At 40.9% G+C, this 26,136-nt stretch overlaps 2 protein-coding genes across 2 annotated transcripts; both read right to left on the bottom strand.

Annotated features, from left to right (window-relative positions):
* Positions 1-9,470: 9,470 nt before the first annotated feature.
* LOC126786960 (uncharacterized) lies at positions 9,471-10,556 on the bottom strand. Its single transcript, XM_050512913.1, has one exon. It carries the CDS (start codon positions 10,554-10,556, stop codon positions 9,471-9,473), a length of 1,086 nt encoding a protein of 361 aa, XP_050368870.1.
* Positions 10,557-20,144: 9,588 nt separating this feature from the next.
* On the bottom strand, positions 20,145-25,299 carry LOC126786593 (uncharacterized). Its single transcript, XM_050512450.1, has 11 exons — positions 25,217-25,299; positions 24,370-24,431; positions 23,335-23,471; positions 22,642-22,700; positions 22,291-22,314; positions 22,005-22,087; positions 21,833-21,897; positions 21,642-21,691; positions 21,151-21,252; positions 20,626-20,685; positions 20,145-20,455 (listed from the first exon to the last, which is right to left on the bottom strand). Exons 1-11 carry the CDS (start codon positions 25,217-25,219, stop codon positions 20,348-20,350), a joined length of 753 nt encoding a protein of 250 aa, XP_050368407.1. The 5' UTR covers positions 25,220-25,299; the 3' UTR covers positions 20,145-20,347.
* Positions 25,300-26,136: the final 837 nt, after the last annotated feature.

Raw genomic sequence — 26,136 nt, 5'->3', positions numbered from 1 at the left:
TGGAATGGTCTACTCATCTCATTGATAATCCCCTTTATATAGGGGTCAAGATTACAATAGAAATAAATGGTAATTACAATGGTAATTAAGGCTACATAATGGTGATTGATCCGTTACATCCGTTGACCATAAACGTCATTAACTTATTCCTTTATTTTCTTTAACGAAGGTACACTAATGGTGTTTTTCCTTCAACAAATAATACTATTTCCGTGGATATAACGAATAATGTTAATAAGGATAAATCATTTATACTCCTTTGGGTTTCATAATGTACTTACCTTATGGAATGAAAGTATCGTTTTGCAATTCCATCAAATTACTCTAAAGAATTTGGGTTTATATTTTATTTTTTATGTCTTAACTATATACCTCATTGATACTTTATGTAACAAAGTCAACAAGAGACAATCGAACCCTTATACGTTTTAATATTTATATCAATGACTTTTCATGTGAAAAGAATAAGTGAGATTACATTTGACTTCTTCTTTTGCATTATCTCTAATGACTGCGGATGTAACCGAATAAGAGAAGTTTTTATGCCTATCCAACAACGTCAAAATAAATTGACCTATGAGATTTTGACATATTTGGACTTTGACACGATTTACTAAAATACTTGGGTCATGATATGTGCGTTCATATATTAAAGGAATTACACACGGATATTCATATTTTTTCACACAAAGAAACAATAACTAAAGAAATAAAGGACCGTAAAAATTCTTTAAAAAAGTTATTCCATGGAGGAATTGAAGATGTGATTTCATACTTATTGTTAATGCTGTGATTACACTTGATTTAGTACGCCGTACTCCTCGTGGATATAGTACGCCGTATTCCTCGCCCCTTTCCTGCCACAGATAACACACGTCGTCAAAGTAGAGACCACGGCGGCGTGATCTTCAACTCTCCGACGCTTAAGTTAGGGCGATGGTAATTTATGCAGAGTTACAGTAGAGAGTTCAGCGTACGTACCTTATAAGGTCAAGAGCTTGACCTTTTATTGTTGAGTTGAAGCAGATCATTTACCTACTGTTTGATGTGGGACGACGTCCGATTAAGGTGCTCTCTGGAGCCTTCTTTGAGATGCGCGTGAGGGCGCGTCCGTAGTCAGTTTGGGCCGTGGGGAGGCCCGTTGTGTAGCTAGTGCGGCTGACTTGCTATTAGTATTGTAAGACTGTGCTATACATTAGCCTTAATGCGCTGATAGTTGTGCTGATTATGGCGGGCATAAGCCTATGCCAACAAGTCCCCCCAAGTTCCCAGTCTAGGGAGGTGATTTCTTGACTGGGGAGTTAATACTTGAGCGTCTTGCCATAATCAGCAATGGGTCTTGCGGACCCTCTCGTAGTCCCCCCACTCCCCGGTTAAGGAATGCCGAGTTTTTGTTGTGTAGTACGCTTGATTGCTTCTCTGTATGTGGTGCGTCCGTCATAGCGTAGTAAGTCCTTACGCGTAGGACGTCTTTTCGCTATCTTTGAGCGTAGTGCGTCCGTCATAGCGTAGTAAGTTCTTACGCGTAGGACGTCTTATCACTATCTTTGAGCGTAGTGCGTCCGTCATAGCGTAGTAAGTTCTTACGCGTGGGACGTCTTTTCGCTATCTTTGAGCGTAGTGCGTCCGTCATAGCGTAGTAAGTTCTTACGCGTAGGACGTCTTTTCGCTATCTTTGAGCGTAGTGCGTCCGTCATAGCGTAGTAAGTTCTTACGCGTAGGACGTCTTATCGCTATCTTTGAGCGTAGTGTTTGCAGACTGGTGACAGCGCCAGTCGTGCTGTGGACAACACGTGTCATACATGCATTGGGCGGATGTTTCGCGAACGTTTCAAATTCGTGGGGTGACGTTATCCGAGAAGACAGTTATTGCATGTAATTAAGGCGTGTAACAGAATCGTTGCCTCGATAACTCAGGCCACGTGACGAGATCTAGAGCGACGTCCCTTGGGTCGACGGTTAGGATGCAAGTAACGGTTTTCTAAATCTGACGGTTAAGGATTGCTTTTGAGGGATTAACGGGCTGGATGTGAGATGGAGTTTACTATAAAAGAGTGAAAGGGACAGAATGGTTGTCATTGTCGACAGATTCAAGTTTTCGAAATCTGAATTCTCCCATTCTCTCTCTTTTTCTCTCGTCTGCTCCCTTTTCTTCCAAACGTGAACTCATCGAGGTTTTTGTGTTAATCGGCTTTTTGAGGTATGTTTCCTGATCGGATCCTTCTTTATTCGGTTTGTGGCTTGTTGTTTGTTGGTAGATTTGTGTTTGTGGGATAAATCGGTGGCTTTGGGTTTTGGGTTTTTCCGGCAGATTTGTGGGTTTTGGGTCTATTTGATCTTTGGATGGGTGTTTTCCGGCAAACTGGGGTGTTTGTATGGGCGGTGCAGATGAGTTTTCACCGTGAACTGGGTTTGGTGTTCTTCATGTTCTTCATGTTCTTCATGTTCTTTGTGTTCTTCAAACTCGTTCTTGCGAGGTTCGTAGGGTAGATCTGACTGACTTTCTGACTTCTAGTTTTAGGTTGTTCGCCTTTGACTTCGGTGTTGCTTGCTGCGGCGTAATGTCTAGGATAATTATTCTAACTGATAGCGATTCCGCGTTTGCAGAAGGAAGTTGGTCCGCGTCGTCATCCTCTTGGTCGTGGACAAGTGAATTGGAGGCCAACTACTTGGATTTGGTGCGGCGTAGTGGTGGAAACGACTTGCATCGTGAAGATCGTGCAACTGTCTTTGCGAGAGTGCTAGCGACCTGGGATACGAGTGAGTCGTCCAGCGCCATGGAATCGCAACGTGAAGGGATTGGATAAAGTGAAGGGGTATCTGAGCGTATTATGAGCGCTTCGGGGACTAGCACCTCAGGCCCAACGCTCAGCCCAGCGCTTGTAAGGCGTTGGTTAGATGGCGGTTTGCAGAGGTCGGAGGTGGAAGAACCACATGGAGCCAACTCCGCCGCAGTGCATGGCTATGTGGAGGAATTTAAGTTACCTGTTACCATCGTCGCCCGTGCGACTCGGCGTGATGAATTTGGTTCCATGTTGCCGAATGGACATGCGTTAGTAAGTCCTTCCGTACTACGACTTGGGGTGGAGTTGCCGTTGGACCCCCGCCTGCAGTGTCTCGTGGCCGAATGTTCAGCTCCTACTGCGGCGGAAGTGCTCCATTTCTTTAAGGTGGATTATAACCAGCGTAATGGTAATGGGGGGATCGCGCGATTTGTGAGGCGGGATGAGCGTAGTGAGTACCAGATTCTGGAGAACTGGCCCACCTCGGAGGCGAAGTGGAGAAAAAACAGCTTCGTGGTGAAGGAGGGGTGGGAGTATGGGCGCATTAATGGGGTAGAGTATATTCCAGGGAAGCGTATTCCCTCGCGGTTTCAAGCTATTAATTGTAGGTTCCGATGCTTTCCTAAATTTTGTTATTACGGAATGACGGTTTGCTGACGCTACTTTTTTTTTGTTGCGTAGCTGGAAGGAGATTGGTGTTGTCCGAGCGAGAGGTTGACCGAGTAAATCGTGTGACTTATCTTTGGAGGTGTCAAGGTGAGGACTTAGTTCACGATTTAAAGGTATTGACGAACCCGTACCTCCTATTCGAGCAAGGATTACTCTGTCGCCATCGTAAGTAGAAGTGCTACGTTCTTCAATCTTACTTTATTTATGTCGTACTAATCTGATGTTATATGTGCAGCTACGACGCTCTCGGTGAACAGAAATTTTGAGAAATCAGAGCGCATCTGTTACGCCCGGTTTCTGCAGCAGGAAGATCCCGACGTTACGCCGAATACTGAAGGGCTAGCGATCACGATGTTGCGACGCGTTATGTCTAAGAAGGAGGCGGCCTCGACGAAGAAGGTGAATGCTTCGGCGCAGCGGGTCGAGGATTCTTCCGCAGTTGTGGATTTGCCTATTCCCCCGCGCGCGAGCCTGCCAAACGAGCAGGGGTTGCCGCGCTGCAGCGATGCGGAAGGAGTGGGCCGTATCGATACCGATCCGCATCTGTCTGATACGGCGGTGGCTCTTGAGACTGGAAGGAAGAAGAAGCTGCAGAAGGCGGGCGCGTCTTCGAAAAGAGTGAAATCCTTTGTTGCTCCCGAGGATGTGGAGGATGCGACAGTGGAGGCTCACCCTCCTAAAAGACAGAGGACTACGCAACTGGCGCCCCTCACCTTCACGGAGTCTCGGGTTTTCGAGGACCTGTCCGCCTTGGACCGCAGTCCCTTGAGCCATCTAGGAGCTCCGGAATTGGAGAAGCTGGTGTTACTTAGCCAGCGCGTCGGGCTCGGGGGTTTGAGGCGACCTGAGGGGTCTGGTCTGGATCTGCGGAGTCCGCTCGGCCTAGCTACCACGAGGGCGGCAAAGATGGTTTTTAACCTGCTGGATGCGGAGCGGGATGCCATTGAGGCGCAGCGCCGTCTCGCCGAAGTGGTTGAACGGGACGGCACCTACGCGACAAAGGTGTTGTTACTGGAGAACGACTTGGCCAATGCTAGGGCCAAGTTGGAAAATGCGGCGAACCTCCAGGAGGACCTTCGGCAGAAGGTTGAACGCCGGGAAGTGGCGGAGTCACTTGCCCGAGAGATGGCAGCGGAGAGGGATGCGGCGCAGTCTGCCCTTGCGGATGCTGAGGAGCTCGTTAGGCGGATGAGCGAGGAAGCGGAGGCTGAAAAAGCTCGCGTAGCAGAGGAGGCTGCGTCCAGCGCCGTGGCTGCCTTCAAATCATCCGCAGAGATGACCGAGTACTTGGAAGGGTACTATGTCACGGCTGTGGGTGACATAATAGCGCAGTTCCAGGAGCTGGAAATGATGGATTCCGCGGACTACGAGGTCCGGCTGACGGAGAAGGGCTTGGAACCGCCGCCCGTGCCACATGAGGTGACTCCGCCCTTTACGCAGCCTGCTCCTGCTGCGGGGGCCGAAGATGGTAAGAAAATTTCTGACTCTTCTTCGTCTGGTTTTTCTTGTGATAATGACAGGTCTGATTCTAATCCGGAGACTCCTTCTCCTACTCCTCCTCCTCAGAGCATCAGGATGCACAACCGCCGCAAGGCGAATCGGGGGAAGGGGCGGGGCTAGAAGCTGCGAGTATCGGCGATGCAGTCTGAGCAACGCTGGCGTACCAAGCTGCGAGGGAGGAGTAGGATATGGTGATAAGATCATTGTAATGCGTCTCCTGTCGCCGTAGTCTTTATTTTTTTTTTTTGCATTTTCTGTAACGGCCCTTGTGCCGAACTTGCTATCTTTTGATGAATAGAAGTTCTTTTGACCCAAGTGTTTTTTTTATATTATTGCCGTAGCAATATTGTGGTTGTTGTCTTGTACCTTTGGTTGTACGCTTAATTCTATCTTTGTTGTGTGCTCAATGAAATTGTCTGTCGAAGGAATTTAATTGCCATAGTACGCTACCGTAGTAAGGATCAATGGTTTGAAAAATTCCTGATTTCATTGATAGCCTGGCCGTAACGGTTTTGTACAAAGATAGCTATAGCAGTGTGCCAAATCTTGTCGCGCGCTACGCGCGGATCCCTACTTGTAATAGTATTTGAGTTGTTCCATGTTCCAAGGATGGGCTAATCTCTCTCCGTACTTGTCTTCTAGGTAGTACGTGTTTGGTGCTATGATTTAGACGACTTTGTACGGTCCGTCCCATCTCGGGCGTAGTCCAGTGACCTTTGTTTGGATCTTCTTGAGGACCCAGTCACCTAGTTGTAGTGTCCTGCTCTTGACTCTCGAGTTATAGAAGCGTGTCACGCGCTGTTTGTTCTGGACGTTATGGCGATGTGCTGTGATGCGTTTCTCTTCCAAGAGATCTTTATCAAGTTGCATATTGTCCGAATTGGTATCGGGGTCAAACAGCGAAACCCGTTGTGTTGGCTGAATTACTTCGATGGGCAGAACTGCTTCCGTGCCGTACATTAAGCAAAAAGGAGTTTCGCCCGTAGCTTCTATTGGTGTGGTACGGATTACCCATAGCACTTCGTCGAGTTTTTCGAGCCAAAGTCTTTTGGCTTCATCCAGCTTTTTTTGAAGAAGGCCTTTGATCAGCTTGTTAGCGGCTTCTACTTGCCCGTTGGTTTGTGGATGTGCTACGGATGCGAATTTGAGCTTAGTCCCTCTTGCCTTGCACCATGTGATGAGGTGTTCGTTATTGAATTGTGTGCCGTTATCTGTGATGATAGACTCCGGCGTACCGTGGCGGTAGAAGATATTGCGTTGCAGGAAGTTTTGAACCTTCTCGGTTGTGATGGCCGTCAGGGGCGCAGCCTCAATCCATTTGGAATGATAATCGATGCACACAATGACCCACTTGAATTGGCATTTTCCGATGGGTAGTGGGCCAATCAAATCCATTCCCGAAAGGTAGTTGATCCACGGGCTGACTATGTATGATAGTGGTTCTGAGGGTTGGCGTGGTATGGGTCCATGGATTTGACATTTGTGGCAGGATCTGGCGAGCTCTTGTGCATCAGAGGCTAGTGTGGGCCAATAATATCATGTGCGGAGTGTCTTTGCAGCCAATGAGCGGCTGCCGTAATGGTTGCCACAATCACCGCTATGGATTTCCTTCAAGATCTGCTTGCCTGCTTTGGTTGTGACGCATCTGAGGTCAGCGTTCAGCAGACCTTGGCGATAGAGTGTGTTGTTCCGCAGGTAATATCTTACCGCCCGTCTCCTTAGTTGTTTTGCTATGGTCTCGTCTTCGGGTAGCTTGCCGTTACGCTTGAATGCTATTATCTCATCCATCCACGAGGCTTGGTCGCGTTCTATCTGGCATATCTGTTGCAAGGTCTGGTAAATGGAGGGATGGTGGAGAATTTCGACCCTGGTATCCTTGTGGCATTGGTGTGGTTGCGCCGTGGCGAGTCTTGCTAATGAGTCCGCTCTTGCGTTATTGGCCCTCGGTATTTGATTGATGTGGTAGAATTCGAATCGCTTTAACAACGTTGTGGCATACGCTAGGTAGGCTGCTAATTGCTCATCCTTGGCAGTGAAGGACCCGGTGATTTGATTGACTACGAGCTGAGAATCGCTGAACACATTGATGCTGGTGGCACTCGTGCTGAGGGCCAATTGTAGTCCTGCAACCAGTACTTCGTACTCCGCTACATTGTTGGAGGTGGCAAAGTTGAAGTTTAGAGCATACTCAAGTTCGAGTCCCCCCGGTCCGCTCAAGATGATCCCCGCTCCGCTAGATTTGGCGCAGCTAGAGCCATCTACGTGCAAGTTCCATAGCGAAATCTTGATGGGGTTGATGACATTATCTGGTTCCACTTCCGCCGTATCTCGAGGGATCATTTCTGCTATAAAATTGGCTACGGCTTGTCCTTTTATGGCGGGTCGTGGCCTGTATTCGATGTCGAATTCTGTCAGCTCGATAGCCCATTTGCTGAGTCGCCCGGAGTGTTTTGGATTCTGTAGTACTTGTTTGAGAGGCTGATTTGTGAGTATGTGGATGCTATGAGCTTGAAAATAGTGGCGTAGTCGTCTGGCTGCTACGATGAGCGCGAGGGCTAATTGCTCCAATGTTGGATATCTTGTCTCTGGGCCGTTCATGGCCCGTCCTGCGTAAAAAACTGGCAACTCTTTAGTTCCATCACGGCGAACTAAGGCACTGCTGACCGCAGTTGTGGATACTGCGAGGTAAAGGTACAGGGGTTCACCCGGCTGTGGGGTTGACAGTAATGGTACTGCGGCGAGGTAATCTTTTAATCCCTAAAAGGCCTCTTGGCAGTCCGGTGTCCATTCGATCAGTTTACTCTTAGAGCGCCTTAACAATTTGAAGAACGGCTCACACTTGTCAGTCAGTCTTGATATGAATCTAGATAATGCCACGAGTCTGCCTTGGAGGGCTTCTACATCTTTCTTGAGTATTGGCCGCGCCATATCTAGGATGGCTTGTACCTTTTCGGGATTTGCTTCTATGCCGCGTTGGCTGACGATGTAGCCCAGGAACTTGCTTGTTGTTACGCCGAAAAAACATTTCTCCGGGTTTAATCTCATCTTGTATTTTTTGAGCACATTGAAGATGGTTCGGAGGTTGGTTACATGGTCTTCGGCCTTTATGCTTTTGGCCAGCATGTCATCGACGTACACCTCGATTTCCCGACCGATGTGTTGGTCAAACATTTGTGTGACGCAACGCACATACGTAGCACCCGCATTTTTTAATCCGAAGGGCATTACGTTATAACAGTACATGCCCCTATCAGTGACGAAGGTCGTAGCTTCTTGATCCGCCGGGTTCATGCGTATCTGATTGTACCCGGAGTAGGCGTCCATCATGCTTAGCAACTCGTGACCTGCCGTTGCGTCAATGAGCTGGTTAATTCTTGGTAGGGGGAAACTGTCTTTTGGGCATGCTTTGTTTACGTTCTTGTAATCCACACATATTCGCCATTTACCGTTGGCTTTACGTACCATAACACAGTTTGAGATCCACTCAGGGTACTGTACTTCCCGGACGAACTTCATGCCCTTCAATTTGTCAACTTCCTGGCGTATTGCCGTGCTCTTTTCGTCGTCGAAGCTTAGGCGCTTTTGTTTAATTGGGTGTGCGGAAGGTTTGATGTGCAATTCATGCATGATGATGTCGGGCAAGATGCCGGGCATGTCTTCATAGGACCATGCAAAGACTTCCATGTTGTCGCCCAAGAAACTTGTTAAATCTCTCTTAACAGTGGGACTGAGAGTTGCACCGATTTTGATCTTGCGCTCCGGATGATTTGGGAATGGCGTAATGCTTTTCAATGAGGATTCGGGGTTTGCCGGAGTTTTGGCCTCATATGGCGTAGCCTTCTGCTTGCTCTTTCCCTTCGACGTTTCGCCATCTCTTGCGTCGACGACTTTGTCGGTTAAGTTTACTGTGGCGTGTACTGCCAGGATTTCGTGTCGGTTGCGCATATGTCGAATTGCGCGTGTTTGGCAATCTTTTGCCACGGATTGTGAACCCCAGACCTGTCCTGTTCCGTGCGGAGTTGAGAATTTTATGAGCATCATGTGTCCGGCGATAAAAGTTCGCATCCGGTTAAGTGTAGGTCGGCCGATGATCCCGTTGTAGGAGCTATAGGCATCGACTATGATGAACTCAGCTTCGACGCAAACTGTGCGTGGTGCGGTCCCAATGCGTACTATCATATAATCTGATCCTAGGGGTTGGGTTATGTCACCAGAGAAGCTGATTAGCGGTTCGTGGTCTTGTACCAACTTCTTGCCGCTACGCTCCATTTTTTCGTAGCAGCCCTTGAATAGGACGTTGACTGCGGATCCCGTGTCGATCATTATCTTCCCTACATCCCACTGTCCGCCCAAGAATGCGTCTATGAGGAAAGCGTCGTCATTGGGTAAGGAGATGCCAATTTCCTCTTCCTCAGTGAAGGTGATCGGTTTCCATCCTTCCTTCTGTCGCTTAGTGTTTCCTCCTGTGATGGCGTACACCTGCCTTGGGTGATTGTTGCGGTCAAAGCGCTCTTTTGCTCAGTTAGACATGTTGGTCTTCGGGTCTCCTCCCTCTATAATGTTGATGCGGCGCAGGGTCTCGACTGCGGCGACCACATTATGTTGTACCCTCTGCTGCGCCGGGCGAACCCCCGTGTCACCATTGGCTCTTAGTACGCGGAGGGTGCGGCAGTCATTCGTGTTACGGCTTCCATTTTGGTGAAACCTGCACCACTTGCCAGTTTCTGCTTCGGTTTCGGGGCGTAGTGGTCTTGCTGGTTTTCGCAGCGTGCCCTGATGTTTGTGGAAAAAGTCTTCCAGGTTTTCTTCCCTAGGCGGTGTGTGTTCACTACGGCGGCCCATTGCATTAACTTGGCGAGGGTCTCTGTTGTCGCGACGTTCATGGTCAAGTCTCCTGTTCTTGTCCCGGCCTCTGTGCCGATCGTTGTTGCGCGCATCAAGGTGATTGGCTTGATGCCACTCTCTTTTCCTGCCTTTGTTATGGTCTTCTGTGTTGGGGAAGAGCTCACGCTGGAGAGGGACTGTGTGTGATGTCTGCGGCGCAGTGGTTTTGTCTGATGGTACTGGGGTCCACTTCTCTCCGTATGTGACGTATTCTACCTGAGCGTATCGTACTGCTTCAGTCATGATGTCATCATATGTGGCATCGCGCATTCGAGGGTCCACATTGATGTGGAACAAGAAGTTTTCTGACCGTAGTCCCTCCTTAAAAGCAGCCAAGGCGAGCGTTTTGTTTAGGTTCCGACATTTGGATGCTGCTATCTGCCATCGCATGACGAAGGTGCCCAATGTTTCCCTGCTCTCTTGTTTTACTTGAAATAGGCCATCGGTTGTGTGGGCGGCTCCGGCCATGAGGATAAACCGACTAAGAAATGCCGTGGTCAACTGCGTGAAGGAATCCATAGAGTTCGCCGGTTGTTCGAAGAACCAATTCATGGCATCCCCATCTAGTGTTTCGCTGAATAGGTGGCACAAGATGGCGTCGTCGAATTCTCTACTGGCAGTGACTTTTTTGAAGTTATCAATGTGCCGGAATGGATCGCCTTCGCCTGTGTACGGCGTGATTTTTGGGCTCTTGGATTGAGAAGGACGTACGATGTTCATTATTCTCGTAGTGAATGGGCCTGGCCTGGCTGCGAACATTGGTTGGCACTGCGGATTGGCATCCCGTTGTTCTATTGCTATTAGGCGCTGCAAGATCAGGGCTAGCGTGGCCAATGTTAATGCTGTGATTACACTTGATTTAGTACGCCGTGCTCCTCGTGGATATAGTACGCCGTATTCCTCGCCCCTTTCCTGCCACAGATAACACACGTCGTCAAAGTAGAGACCACGACGGCGTGGTCTTCAACTCTCCGACGCTTAAGTTAGGGCGATGGTAATTTATGCAGAGTTACAGTAGGGAGTTCAGCGTACGTACCTTATAAGGTCAAGAGCTTGACCTTTTATTGTTGAGTTGAAGCAGATCGTTTACCTACTGTTCGATGTGGGACGACGTCCGATTAAGGTGCTCTCTGGAGCCTTCTTTGAGATGCGCGTGAGGGCGCGTCCGTAGTCAGTTTGGGCCGTGGGGAGGCCCGTTGTGTAGCTAGTGCGGCTGACTTGCTATTAGTATTGTAAGACTGTGCTATACATTAGCCTTAATACGCTGATAGTTGTGCTGATTATGGCGGGCATAAGCCTATGCCAACACTTATATTTCGTCGCTCCCCTAAGGTGGAATGTAAAACATTTTGATGCCCAAGTATATGCACTAACATCTTATTATGTTTTTTTATCATTATGATTACATTATAACAAACTAATCATTCAAAACCTATCTCTTAAAGCAATTAGGTTTGAGACCATCTTATGCAAATGACACACATGTATTCTCATTGTGTTCAAACATTGAATCCAATGAAAATTATGTGAATTTATTCAACCAACTTGTGGATACCTGAAATATTTTATGGTGTTGGTTGATGTATCGACATGTCGGTCAAGTGTCATCACACTATTTTCTACTAAATTAATGATAATGATGCTTATGTTAGTTACAAACCCACTTGATCTCACATAATACGACTACAATAATAGTCTTGATATTGGTAATGCACACCAATATTTCCGCTTAGTGTAATATAATTTTTGCATACATAACCTCTTATTCACTAGTATCTGGCTATCACCATCATTATTATAAAAATGAATTACAACCTATGACATCGAAGGATTGATATACTTGAGCTCACCAGGATTGACATGGATCTACAATCCTTGAGCACAACCAGATTATTCTATGTGCCAAATTACGCGGCCACATCGCATAATGATGAAACCATTTAATGTGAATAAGTATTCTTATTGGAGACGAGCATCCACGTATAGTCCGCTATATTGCAACTTTGACAGGTGATCTCTTTTTTCCGCCAGATATGTCAAATGTCACTTTGATGAGACAGTCTTTCCATCGTTAGGGGAGATAAGAATAAAGAATATTCAAGTAGAACAACATGAATTATCGTGGTTTGTCCCCACCATGTCTCATTTTTATCCCCACTATTGCACAAAGTAATGATATAAGATATTAGCTGTAAATATGCTTGTAAGGGTTGATGTCCTAAGAAGAGGACATGACACTACTCAAGAGGAATTGGAAATTACGTTGCCACTATAAGGTGACATGATGATGCCATAAAGTGACATAAATGATGGCATAGGCCGTGGCTCTCCAAGAAAGAGGGGGAGACCGCCTTAAATTTGATATATACTCAATTGAAGGAAGAAAACGAGTTTTGGCACGATCGGATCCATTGATCCATAATCTCAAATCCACCTTATGAGAATTTCCTGAATTTTAGTTATCACTAGGGGGACGCCTCAGATGGTATAACAAATTCTTGAAAATATAGAGATCTCTACAAATAAAAACCACATGAGGGCGTATGATATTGAGTTTTGATATCTAACCATACTTTGTTGAGAAATACTAACATAATAATTTTGGCCTAATGGAAAGAAGCGATCCAGCATGAACTAATGTTCACTAACAAAGAGATACTGAGATATATATTTGGGCAGGTGAAACCGACACCGCAAGTGTAAACCCTATCATATGTCCTTGTTAGGATGCGTAATGAGAATAAAAGTTTAGACTTACCTTATGGTGCAAAGTCTCTCACAAACGCACTAGAATCAACTATAAAAAAATATTCATTTGTAATGGAACACAAATAAATATTCTCGTAATGGATGCCATTTCACTCCACTGCCTTGTTAGTTTAAAGTTTGATAGTTTCCGAAAAATTGACAAAGACAACATATGAATGTGGTCGTAAGATATCTTTATGGGGATCATAATTATGAGATATACATAAAATCCTAGAACTAACTTCATCCACCTAAGAAGTGCCTTTAAACCACGAAGCACTACAAAATGAATTGAAACATTCATGAAGTAAATACTTGGAATAAGGATGAGATGAATTATGCCATTGCGAATTCAATATGGATTTAAATAGACTCTGAATGAACTAAAGAGATATTAATATGGATTGTAAATCCGAAGTCGAGAATAAAAAAGATTTTTGGGAAGACACAGTCTTGATATGAATCTCGTAGATTGTAATGTTGATGATTAATCATCAATCGACTTAGGCACTCTAAAGGTTAAAAATGAAGTCTCTATAACTCCCATGATCAGTCGAAAGCTTTAAAGATAAATCTGTTTTGTCTAAATGGAAAATAACGAATAAGTGTTGGGAAATGAAATTCCCTATACAAATGTAAAGACACATTACTACACTTAACACAATATGCTTGACTCGATCTCTTATTCATTGTATATCTTTAAGCACATGCAACAATAATACCTAAAGGCTTAAGTTTATAGTCCTTATATGGAAAAGAGAAAATGACATGATGAGAATGAACACTATCCACATCGTCGCTAGATATGCGTAAAAAATACGCACCAACCAAATGAAATGCAAAAATACGCAAAAGTTATCAGAGCACCAATGATTAATGTAAAGAAACATGGGAGGTGCAACATAAGAGGGAGTCTAGGTCATATATGTTATTTTCAAATGTAATAGGTGTGTTGTGCTATTTTTCCCTTCAACCAAAGTTTCATTTTCTCCCACAAGGTTGTTTTTACTTGACAAAGTTTTTAATGAGACAACACATTATGCACCGTGTTATCTTTAACTTGACATAAGGGGGAGTGTTGAAGGAAAATCACCATTAATATGTATTCGTTAAAGTAAATGACAAAACGAGTTAATGACGTTTACAATCAATGTGTGTAACTGGTCAATAAGCAATTATGTAACCTCAATTATCATTGTAATTACAATTTATTTCTATTGTAATTCTGACCCTTATATAAGGGGGATTATCAATGAAATGAGAAGATGAATGCCACTTTTCCTATAACAATATTCATCATTATTGAACGAAAAATAGCAAATCAATAGCAGATCATTAGAGAATAGACAATTAATAATTATGCAAAATTGCAAAGAAGAATAACCATTCGTATTAAAAGCAGGAAATAATGGAGAAATTATTAACCTTGTAAGACAAATATTCTAAAAATTGGATTGAATTAAGGAGACATCATAGATGGATGTGTGAATTGCAATGAGAAAAGGTAAAGATGAAATGCAAAAAACAAAATATAAACCGATTTTTGTTGTTGTTCATATATATATAAGAAAATTGCCCCTAAACAATTTAGGGTTCTAGACCCGTGCCTCTTGAGCCTACCCAGTCCGGCCCTGTATTATAGTCTGCTGGATTTCAAAGTTTGGGAGGATTGGACATTAATGTAAATATATGCGTCGGGTGATTTTTATTAATTATTGAAATCTGTCGAGCTAGATATCAAAATAAGCTACGCTTAAATCAAAAGCAGATAGTCAGCATAAATATTGCATTTACTTTTGATTTAAGGTGCTGAAATTGGCACACCTTTTTTACATTCTACACACCCCTTCGGTGGCTTTTACGAAATCACCCTTAGATTGAGACAAACTCTAGTCCTCTCCCTGTACTCCAATTCCCTTCTATGAAAATCAAAACCAGCCAGAAAGATGAGTTTGTTTAGGTTATTGAGATGACGTCTATGGTCTCTCTGCCAACGCGGGCATTCCAAAAACCAAGAAGTTTCGGGATAGAGCCATAAATGATTAACTAATGAATGAAGTTGCAGATTTTTAGGTCAGTAAGAAGAAAATCCAGGGCTCTGGGTCTCGAATTCTCTTTAATGGGCTGTTTGCCGGACGTCGAGATGGGAGACGTAAGAGCGAGCTTGGCCATGTTTTATGTATGTGTGTGAAAGCTTGTAATTGTATGTTTTGGCTTTTCGGGCAAGTGCGTAGTTCATAAGCTTGGATTTGTTTCTACTGGCTCAATTTCAAAGATTCAGCTTCAACTGATAGTTGATGTCCATCACCATCACTAAGTTTTATATTTGATTTTTTTGCGCAATTGTTTGTTCATTAGGATCGCCAATGAAGGTGCATCATTTTTGAGATTCCCAACTAGATTTCCTAGATCTCGATCAATTTTATATATTGGTGGTTTTGTGAGTAATATTGCTTATGTGTTACAACTTACAATTATGGTATTGAAGGTTGGGATGAAGAGTTCTACGAGATAAAAACTCAATCTGGTAGTGGTGATCTAACTTTAGAAATAAGTAATTCCATTTGATTGGCGATGTTGTTGAAATTTGGTTTGCAGGAGATAGACGGAGAGAGTTGCTCTGAGTAGAGAAATAGAGGGGGTAATGTTGGAAAAGAAATATTGTCAACAGATAAAGAAATATTAAAATATACACAGTGTGTAGAATAAAAAAAGGGTGTGCCAATTTCAGCACCCTTGATTTATAAGTAACACATGTCTCCACTTTGGAGGAATGCCATATGCTGACATGCATAATTTTGAGATTTTGTAATTGAACTTTTTCTTTGTGATGTTCAAGACATGACAGATCTACTTTCGGGAAAATTATATGGTAGTATGGTACCTACCTTTATATGAGACCCTCGCTTACAAGTTACAAATTTGACAACAATTTGGTTCAAAGTGGTGAAATTGAGTCATACTTTTACGAGAAATCAAGAGGGTGATGAAAAACGTACATAGCAAACCCAATGAAGTTCTCCCTTTCTTTGCCATTAGTAACAGTTACAGTTCTTGACTGACACTCGGTTAATAAGATTAGATTATATCCTATGTAGACCTTGCTTTTATATATAATGGATATCAAAGTGAGGAAAAGTTATCAGAAAATATGGTTGCAGTAACTTGTATTTATCAAAAATCATATGGAAAGTAGTCATATGCTCAATCTCAGATGATAAATTTTTCCTTTGTTTTGTTTTGTTTTTTGTTTTGCAAGCCTGATCAGCTACTTCATCAATTTCCTTCTTCTTTGCTGACATTTAAAGAGCTTCATCATCTACTTCACCAGTCACCCGATATGGGAATGAAGAACATATTACTCACTAAGTCACTATAGAATATACTGATGGCTTCATTATCAAGCAGACCACACTGCCCGAGTGCCGGTAAATGTTAAGCGATAATGCTGAAAGATCGATGGTCACTTCTATTTAGAGTACGTTAGACAGGTGAATTAAGTAGACATGAAACGGTACTGCGCAACTAGCAACGCTTCTAGGCTTTCATGCATTTTATTTGAATTGCAAGACAGTACTAGCTAGTAGCTCACACATGTATCTTCCTTATTACATTTTATGAAAGAGACAGATTGCTAGCTAGCTGTAAAACACAGCTGCATATTACAATACACAGTCTAGGGTTCTAGCAAGGCTTCAAGCACCTGCACCGCCTCAGGACATGGGAGCATTTGCCGTAGCCGTGACCTTCACTGTGGCATCTCACGATGCAGTTGGTGTCGCTGAAGCACAGGCCGGTGAATGACTTGCTTGGCACTTCGCAAACTTTTGCTTCACTTTGAATCACCATCTCTTCTGTAATCATATATTATAATCAATATTTTTGCAAATACCTATTTTAATTAACTGATGACAAACTGAGAGAGATAGAGAAAGAAACTTACGGGAAGTTAGTAGGATGATCAAGCAGAAAACAAGCCCGAAGTACTTCCTCTCCATCTTGAATTGGTATATCGTTTCTTAATTCTTACACATTCGTGAACCATCGTTTTATAGCACGGAAATGGTAAGGAAGGACATTATTTTATGTCGGTCACAAGAGACATTATTTGACGTCGGTCACTGGGGCAGGGAAATGGCAAGGAAGAGACATTATTTGATGTCGGTCAGGGGAGTATTGTAGTAAGTAAATTTATCGATTATTTTCTATTTGTCTACTTTTTTATCACGATTCTAAATTCATGACATGTGTCTCTTATTAATATATAATTAGATAATAGTTGAGTAATTAGATACATGGTATGAGTTTAGAAGGGTGGATACAAATTAGACAAATAGAGAGTGATCGGTAAATTTATTTATAATATTCTATATACCTAAACACCATATGACAATGTCATGTGGTGTACTCAACTACCTATATTACTATATAATGTGGCAAACATGCACTCAGTTAAATAAAAAAATATTATTTAAATATGAGTAACTAATCATAAATAAATACGGCAAAATAATTAACTAATAACGTTAAAGAAACACACGACGTAAACTATGTATCGGTACATATGATAATTTTTCTGATCAGAAGTGGATCGGTGCATTTATTGACATCTGTTGCGGAAGATGGCGGACCATACTAGGACACGTAATTAGTCAGTGGATCTGTGCATGTATGGCAATAATTCATCTGCTTAAACCATTGACATCTGTAACGGCAGGTGGCGGAGCCACATTGGAGCATACTAGGATACGTGTATCATTAACTATTTCAAGCTATAGTTGTTTAAATGACTATCATTTTCAGTTTGGTGTAGCGGATTGCTGTTCTAATAGTACATGGGTGGTTGAGGGTTCGAAACCTGCAGCAAGTGTTATATTTTTTCTTTGTTTTGATCTTAACATTTATAATATTTAGGAGTTTAACACTATTATTTTATCTATTTTTGAATTTTTAATGAAAAATTATTGTTAAATCAACAAACTACCTCACACAATTTATAAGATATCACTTTATGCATTTTTTTTTTGAGTTTTTACATTTTTTACATGCATATTCTTTAAGACAGTTCCAATATTTTGTGTGTGCCCCAGTAGAGATTAAAACCTATCTACGCCAAGAAATATATATTCGATTCCTTGCCATCTGGTTTGATTCAGCATGCATGCTCCAAAATGAAGACGCTAAGCTAGACTCATGCATGCAACTTCACTAGACGTATTCGCATCACTGGAAAAATAACTGTATTATATATAATCTATACAGGTGCATATATTGAGTCCTACATTGAGAACTAGACTTAATATCTTCTCCAGGTGTTCAGATTGAGTCCTACATTTCAGGAAATAAGGTGGTTCTCATGTAATACAAGGCAGTGTCAAATCTAGCTTGCAAGAGTTGGTTCTAATGTAAGGAACCAATGTCAATTCTCATCAACTCATCGAGATCATAGAAATCGTAAGCTGAATTGGCTATTGCAGTGTATCTGTTTCAATATTAATAAGGAACTCAATACCATACCAGTGAACCATTTGTTGTTGTGTTACTCAAGAGGTCTTCGAACTTTTAAGCATATATAGATGACTTTTAATCTTCTTCCACCTTTAGCCGGTACACCTGTCATTTCTCCCTTGATTTGATTTTCTCTTCTGGAGATACCATCTAATCATTTTCCTTGGTAAGATCTATTCTTAATTTATAAACATTTTCGAGGATTTATTCTATGATGGAGAGTTAACAGTTTGCTTAAAGCTAAGATGCACGGAATCGGGTGCGGGTACGTGGAAGCGAAGCGTTTAAAAACGCGGAAGCGATTTTTTTCAAAATTAAGGAAGCGGGTGCATTTTGGAAGCGTCAGAATAATAAATATATATTATATACTATTTTTATATTTTATTTTTTAACTATTTTATTCATTTTTAAAATAACTTGATAACTATTAATAACTGATTTTATAAACCATGATTATCCTTGGTTATAGCAATATTAAAGCTTCATTTCAAAATTCAAACAAAAAAAGGTCCAGTATAGTGTGAAGTTATTGGCCACGTGCAAGTCAAAGAGACATCACTAGATGAAATTGAATAAAAAAAAGTTTGTCTTCTCTCTGTCTCGTCTAGATTTTTTTTCATATCTCTCCCTGACTCTTTCTCTTTTCTCTGACACATTAGATCAATTGATATTATTCATCTTTAACCGCTTGAAGAAATTGAAAGAAGATGATATGACAAGAAGAGACTCAAGATATTGATTGATGAAATAGAAGAAGGGAAGAAATCAAGCTTCTAATTTGGAAGCCAACGCTTCCGCCGCGCTTCCAATTAGGAAGCCAACGCTTCCACCGCACTTCCAAACCCTCCTTTTCTCGAATCGCGCTTCCCCACGCTTCCCCGCGCTTCCGCTCCCGCTTCCGCTTCCGAAGCGGGAATCGGTCGTCAATGCAAGCTTCTGTGCTATGTAGGCTTAAAGAAGGTGACCTATAGGGGTTGGGGAGTTGAAGACTGTTGAAGGTAACCCGAAACCGAGACGCGTTATCCATGGGACAATAAGACGTTTAATACAAGCAATGGTGGTTTTAGACTTGATTTGGGAGTCAGACATGGTAAAATTGGGAAAAATCTATCCTACGCGGTTGTATGGTATACACCGGCACATCCAACTGCACAAACACACCACCACCACTGCGTGCAGAAAATGACAGCCCTTGCTAGCCATTCAGCACCTGTTGTATGGTGTACATCGATGTACCCCAAACGAACTCGTAAAATTATGCCCTTATAAGAACACAAAAAGTTGGTGTGTCATCAGAGAACATGGCGTTTGAGAAGGTAACAAGGTTTGAGCATCCATATATTCTGCACTGTTGCAAAATCACAGCTTTTGAATCTATTTTCCCTATAAAATAATTAATCTCTTAGATTAAATTAATATCCTCTTTTTTAAATCAGTCTCTTTGTGAAATAAACGTTATCATTGTATTGTATGTGAATCTAATCTTACAATAAAAAAATTTATGATATTGGAGTAAAAATTAGATATATCATATATGTAGTTCAGGTAAATTTACTACACATCATTTGGCGGGCAGGTGTTTGTACTGTTCATGAGGTTACTGTAGCTATGCGCTCTACGAACTTACAATTTCGTCCCTATTTTTTTCGTTATCACGTCGCTGCATAAGTTTAAATGTCTGTTAGTCACTTAGTTGAATAGTTGCATAATTGTTAGTTTGCATAATTTTAGATCCGTTAGTTGATTGGTTAATTTAGTTGCATAATTGATTAGTAATAGAGTTGGGAGGAGATCCAATATTGTTAGTCAGCTCCATTAATAGATGGTTACATAATTGGTCAATAATAGAGCGGTGATGGAGATCCAAAATTAATAGAGGGGAATGAGATCCAAAATTGTCAATCAAGTGGATTAACAGAGTTGTATTTACTTTTAACTATGTTTAAAAACCATCAAACCCATTTTTTCTGATAAGAAAAAAGAAGCAAAAGAAGTTGAAAATATAGTTAAGTCTTAAAACGCTTAAAACTTGAGTTGAAGACAGTGAAATCATGATTCTCAAAGTACTGGTACCAGATAATGCAAAATTCACATCAACAATCTAATCGACTGTGAAGGTGTAGTAATGTGGATTTAAATTAATGGTGATATCTTCTATTCTGGTTGTCTTATTTTTACAGAGAAACTGAATAATCCCAAGGCAACACAACTCACACTTCACCACTCCAGCAGTCCACGGATCTGGCTACAAGCAACTAATTACTTTTGATTACACTATTCTCCTTCAAGTACTCGACAAATTCATCTATGAGATAGGGCCAAGCACCTTCGGCATCATAATTTGATAAGGATAAATCAACAGCCTACAAAATCAAAGATCAATTTGGGTTTAGTATAAAGAAAAAGGGTGGTCCCTTATGTAATTGTATCAAATCAAAAGTCGACAGAAGCCAACTTTATGCTCATATGAGGTGACACACATTTTGCGCCTCTAGTTCTTTTGTTACATCTCAATGCTTGATAGATCACTTACCCTTGCAAACTCTATTAGTTGAGACCATGTGTCCCTAGAAATTGCCTTGTTATGCCGAGCCTAGAATCAGTAGAATCAAGAAAGGAAACAATTAAACGGACACGAGGAACGAAACAAATATTACATGTGCAAAAAAATGTGTTTCTAGCAACTGTAGGACATCTGATGCCACTTCTAACGAACATACTTTCTAATATGAATAACATATGAAACAGTAATTTAGTGGGCTCATAGTAACAAATTGTAGCCTCAATCCTAATAAAATTTATAAATATTCATCAGAAGTTCCAGGCAGTTTGTTTTCATTAGGGGATATAAAAGGATCTTTTTTTTTATTTCCTGCAATGCTTTTGTTTTCAATATCAGTAGCGTTTTCATTTATATTAGAATCTAAAAGAAGTAATTTTTTTGGTTCCTTTACTTTTCATATTATAAGTGTTCACTGTTCTAGCGGTTACCGTCAGATAGGATAACTGACTATTACAGGTCCAGAGTATCTATTTTCAACAGATGTTCAAAAGTTACCTGTAAGAACTGACACCAATGCTCAACATATGGCCACTGCTTTTCAGCAAACAGTAATTGCCACATCCCAATTGCAGTATCCAGTGCCAACGACTTCTGACCCTAAGATGGAAAACAAACAGATTAAAGGTTTATATATCAATATTTAATCATCTTACTGTTCCAGATACTACACAACACCAGGAAAATTATATATTTCTTACTGAGTTGATCACATCCGGTTCTTATGCATTTTTTTTCAACTCTTAGTTTAATCTCAGAAGGTTCAAAACCAACCTTTTCACAACACATTCCTTTATCCTCCCTGACCACTTGGGCTAACCCCAACGGTTTACCTTTAATGCACACTGAGGTGGACATGATCAGAGTCTAAATAAGCACTTATTAAAACATATATCAAAGGACTGTTTCTACTTTATACCTGTGAAATATAACTACATGAGAGATAAGCATTATCAAGATTGCAAATAATTCTCTGTAAACGCCCATACCTTTTCTTTTGCCCATCCAAAAGCAAAATTATATATCTCCCGAAATTTCTCTGAAAGATGAAATTGAAGAGAACATGATTTCAGCAATGAATTAGAGTACTATCAGTTATAACGGAACGATCAAGCTGTCCGCAAAGGTATGATGAATGAAACATTTCTTGAATTACTGTACTAAGATATAATTCACCTACGTTCATCTTTTAGCTCAGATCGCATAAAGGGTATCTTTTCGCCCAATTTCTCCAGAGAGTCTATCCTGCCTCATAAAAAACGTAAACTTCAGTCACTAAGTTTATGCAATTTGGAAGTTATAAATAAGGTAAACTAACTGTTATGATAAACACATACTACTTTTAAACCTACCCTAGTGCGTCTAATCCATCTATGAACTCATTCCTGGAAAATTCACACATGGTGGCTGCCTTCATGTGCCAGGAAACAACTAACTGCATCAACATAACATAGTGGCAGATACAGAATCAAACTTATAAGCATCAGTTGGAGAACTCTTACATACTGATAACCAACATACTGATACATCCAAAACATATTAGTTTTATCAATGCTTCTTCAGTTCAGGGAGCACTAAACCTCATATCTCATTGTATTCGATATAATGGCTCCTATCTCAAATTACAGTTACACGTACCATGACTATATCTTGAGGATCCACCTGTCAAATAATAGACAATTACATTTTAGTCAAACCAAGGGGAAGAGGAAAGAAAATAATTACAATCCACAAGAAACAAGTGATATGTAGAGCAATGTTTTTTATTTTTCAAATAGAAAGTAGGCAATTAATGAAAAGGCACCAAACCCAGTGATACAGTACTCAAATGTGGGCCACTCCAATAAAAGAAGTAAGATTCCCTTAAAGAGTAAACAGATACTACCCATAGAGCGCGGAAAACAGAGACTAAACCACCAAGTAAAACATTCCATAAGAATTAATATGCCAGTGCAATAATTTAGCCGGTTACTTTCTGCATAAACTGACCTTGAGATCGGTGCAAAGGAGACTGATACCATCAGCGAGTATCATGTCAACATTTGGATCTGGAAAAAAAAATTACACCATTAGTAAAAAAGGAACATCTGCATAGCTCATAAAAAGAGAAACAAAAGGAGGAACATTATGGCAAATAGCAAGTCCTACATATCAAGCTGCTATAGTTAAGCATTAAATCAAATCAAGGTATTCCCCCTAAATTATGTTTATATTCAATAAAGTAGATTCTCCAGGATTCTCATGTCCAACAAACTTTTCGAACCCCATAATTAAGAGCCCAATGTTATGTTTCTTGTACCAATACACAGGTAATTTGGGCAAAACCTTGGCATCTCAACAAATAAATCATACCCAGATAAAAGTCATTCTTGATCCTTGAGCAGCGCATATAGTTGTTTATATATATATATATATATATATATATTTGAGAGGACACATAACAACATCGTTGATTCCAATTTCCCTTTCTTTAAATGAAGTTCAAAACAGATTCAGAAGCCCATCATGATTTCAATTATAGAATCAGGACTGAATCCAAGTTCATCTGAGAACTTCAATACACAATTAGATTGACAATGCTTTGCTGTCCAACACCTGGGTGTTAAATCTATTATGAAGGTGCAGAAAAAGGATATACAATAACTGATTCAGGAGAACACCAAGTGGCAGAATAAAACTTGCCTTTATATCTATTGTATAGTTTCTCCAAATGTCTAGAATCAGTATGTGCTTGAATCTGAGGCTGGCTGTAGAATATATCAAATGCTCCTTCAAGATGCCAATCACTCGCCTTCAGAGTCTGCAGAGAGACTTTTTCACTGCATATGACAGGAAGTAAAACTTACTAACTATTCCTAGATATGTGCTGAATTACAAGGCACAAAAAAGTACTAAACACACCATATAATATAAAGTATGGTTGTTGGGCAGTCAGCATGCACAATTCATCCAACTCAAGTCCCCCAAATCAACTGAACCTTTCTTTTAATAACTAACTGCTACAAAATAGTACAACAACAATAACAAGCTACCACCAAGGGACCAAACAATCACAATCTTGAGAAGGGCAACGTTATATTGAAATCAGGTAACGACATTTGGCAACTGGTATGGTGTTTAATCGAAAATGCATTAAATCATTATTGCTAGCAGTAGATCTTAAAGGGTCTTGTTAAGAACCCCAACACATACATTTTTCTATAATCACCTAGTGTGATAGTTTCAAAGTGGTTAGGGCGTGTCAGGACAGCTATATTTATCAGCTCCACCTGATGGTACTTCCTATATTGTGAAAGACTGCTTTATAAGTGCAAGCACCGAGAGTGTCTCATTCAAGCTATGGGCAGAATATTCAAGAATAAAACAAAACCAAAACCAGAGTAGATGGTTGTACCCAATGCCCTTAAATTATCAAGGATCCTACTATTCCATTAGAACCCATTTCAATAAAGCTTTTACAGTTACTTATGGTTAGGTTTGCTAGCACTTTCTACACAACCATTACTCCATTTTTCATTTTTCAACAGATCAACCATGTAACGCATAATTAGACAAGACTTTAACATTCATACAAATCAACTATTTTATGCTTTGATATGAAACAAACTTTCCTATACCATTGACTACATCACAATTATTTTGACGTAGCTGAATAAAATGATGACTAATACATGGAAGTGATGGAACTTTTAGATTTGCATATAATTACTAAATTACCTTGCTCCAGTTATAGTCATAAACTGCTGCATCTTCTCGCGTTGGCCTCTGCCCAACTTGCTCTGTCAAAAGGAAAAGGAGAGAGCGAGAGAGAGAGAGAGAGAGAGAGAGAGAGAGACAGCAACAACTATTAAACTCCTCTCAGATAACTGCTAGTCTGTAGACGTACAAGTGAATGCAAATAATTACCAAATACATTACAAAGAACAAAAAGTTCTCTGACATCTATCGTCGAAAACTAAGTAATCGTTTACTATGTTATGCTCTACACAAAGTTCAATTTTTTCCCCTATCAAGAATACAAAGATTTCTCTAAAGCATAACGTGATTTTCTCGGATTGAACATGAAAGAAGCAATTTCAAATGCCTCAAAAGTTTATCTGCACTAATACGCTTGGAAACTAAAATACCAACAACCTCTCTTAACTGAAATTACACATCTTTACTGAACTCAAAGCCTTAAACAAACCAAAAAATCTAAGAACTTGTGTAAATTTTCAACACTCAAAATGCCCCAGTTTCCAATTCTCTTTTCCTCAACAGTAACATCTACCATGGAGAATGTTCAATCCAATGAACATACCCATAGCCACTAAAGTTCGAACCTTTGCCTCATCATGACCATGAATGAGTGCTAAAATTCACAAAACAAGTTACATCCACAACATAAACTCATGTACAATCGAAGAAGAAGAGATTAAACAGCAAAGACAGAGACTTTGAAGAACAACATAAGTGCATGAAATGAGAGAATCAGATGCAGAATCAAATCAGTGGCAAGAGACAAACAGATGCAGAGAATGAAGATTGGAAAGTGAAAACGAAGCTGGGAATTGGAAGAACAAACCATTGTGAGAGATGAGGAGATGGGTCGGGAGTCGTAAACCGGAAAACAGGGGAGTTAGGGTTTGCTGGAGTCTGAGTTCTGACTTCTGAGCTAGTAGGCACATACACGACAAGACAGAATCTCGCAGCTGTTTATATCACAATAGGGTCTCTCTCTCTCTCTCTCTCTCTCTCTCTCTCTCTCGGTTCCCTTATTTACTTTTTGTTAATCATTTTCTTTAATTTTTATTTATTTATTTATTTTGATTTTTATAAGTAGAAATTTTACTTTTTCCATCTGAAGAGAAGTAGAACTAGTGCAAATTTTTTCTATATTTTGATAGATATGCAACTGATCAAATCGGTACCCGTTTTTTTTGTTATACTATTTTGTAGTTTATAATATCTGAGGCGGAGAAATTGAATTAAAATATAATTAAAAAACAGGCTTCATCAATTAATTATATTGTAATCTTAACATTCGAGAATGTCATCAAGAGCTAAAACTCATTTGCAAGTTTGTACCTAACGTTTTTTCATTTTGTTCCAATTTCACTCTCTCTTTCATTACACTGCCCTTTTTTTTTTATAGCTAAATTCCCAAAATATACTACCACACGGCTCAAACAGCTCTTCCTCTCTTCTTAATCCTCTATTTTTCTCTTTCTACAACCTCGTCTTCAATTTCGACTGCAGGATCATTGTTCGGGTTATGGCGGGTTGCCATGGGCCAATATGTACTAGATATAGCTAGGTGTGTGTGACCATACGTATTTCATCCAGTAGCCACATGTATTGCTACTTCACTACTAGCCATTTCATAGAGCAAGCATTATCCATTATGCAAAATCAGTTCACCATATGATCCATTGCGTCCATAAACTGTAATGAGATGTTATGGCTAGACTGCTAGAGGATAGTCATTATCGACCAAATCTGCTG

Source organism: Argentina anserina, chromosome 3 (assembly GCF_933775445.1).
Source record: "Argentina anserina chromosome 3, drPotAnse1.1, whole genome shotgun sequence".
NCBI classification, from domain to species: domain Eukaryota; kingdom Viridiplantae; phylum Streptophyta; class Magnoliopsida; order Rosales; family Rosaceae; genus Argentina; species Argentina anserina.
Note: the sequence above shows the minus strand (reverse complement) of the source record. Positions and strands in the feature narration are given on the sequence as shown.

Bases quoted from the DNA above. Each gene is read 5' to 3' on its own strand.
- LOC126786960 (XM_050512913.1), bottom strand. From the start codon at position 10,556: ATGAACATCGTACGTCCTTCTCAATCCAAGAGCCCAAAAATCACGCCG.
- LOC126786593 (XM_050512450.1), bottom strand. The intron at 22,088-22,290 runs GTACGTGTAACT...ATGTTGATGCAG, and splicing joins ATCCTCAAGATATAGTCATG to TTAGTTGTTTCCTGGCACAT. The intron at 21,898-22,004 runs GTAGGTTTAAAA...TTTATGAGGCAG, and splicing joins GATGGATTAGACGCACTAGG to GATAGACTCTCTGGAGAAAT.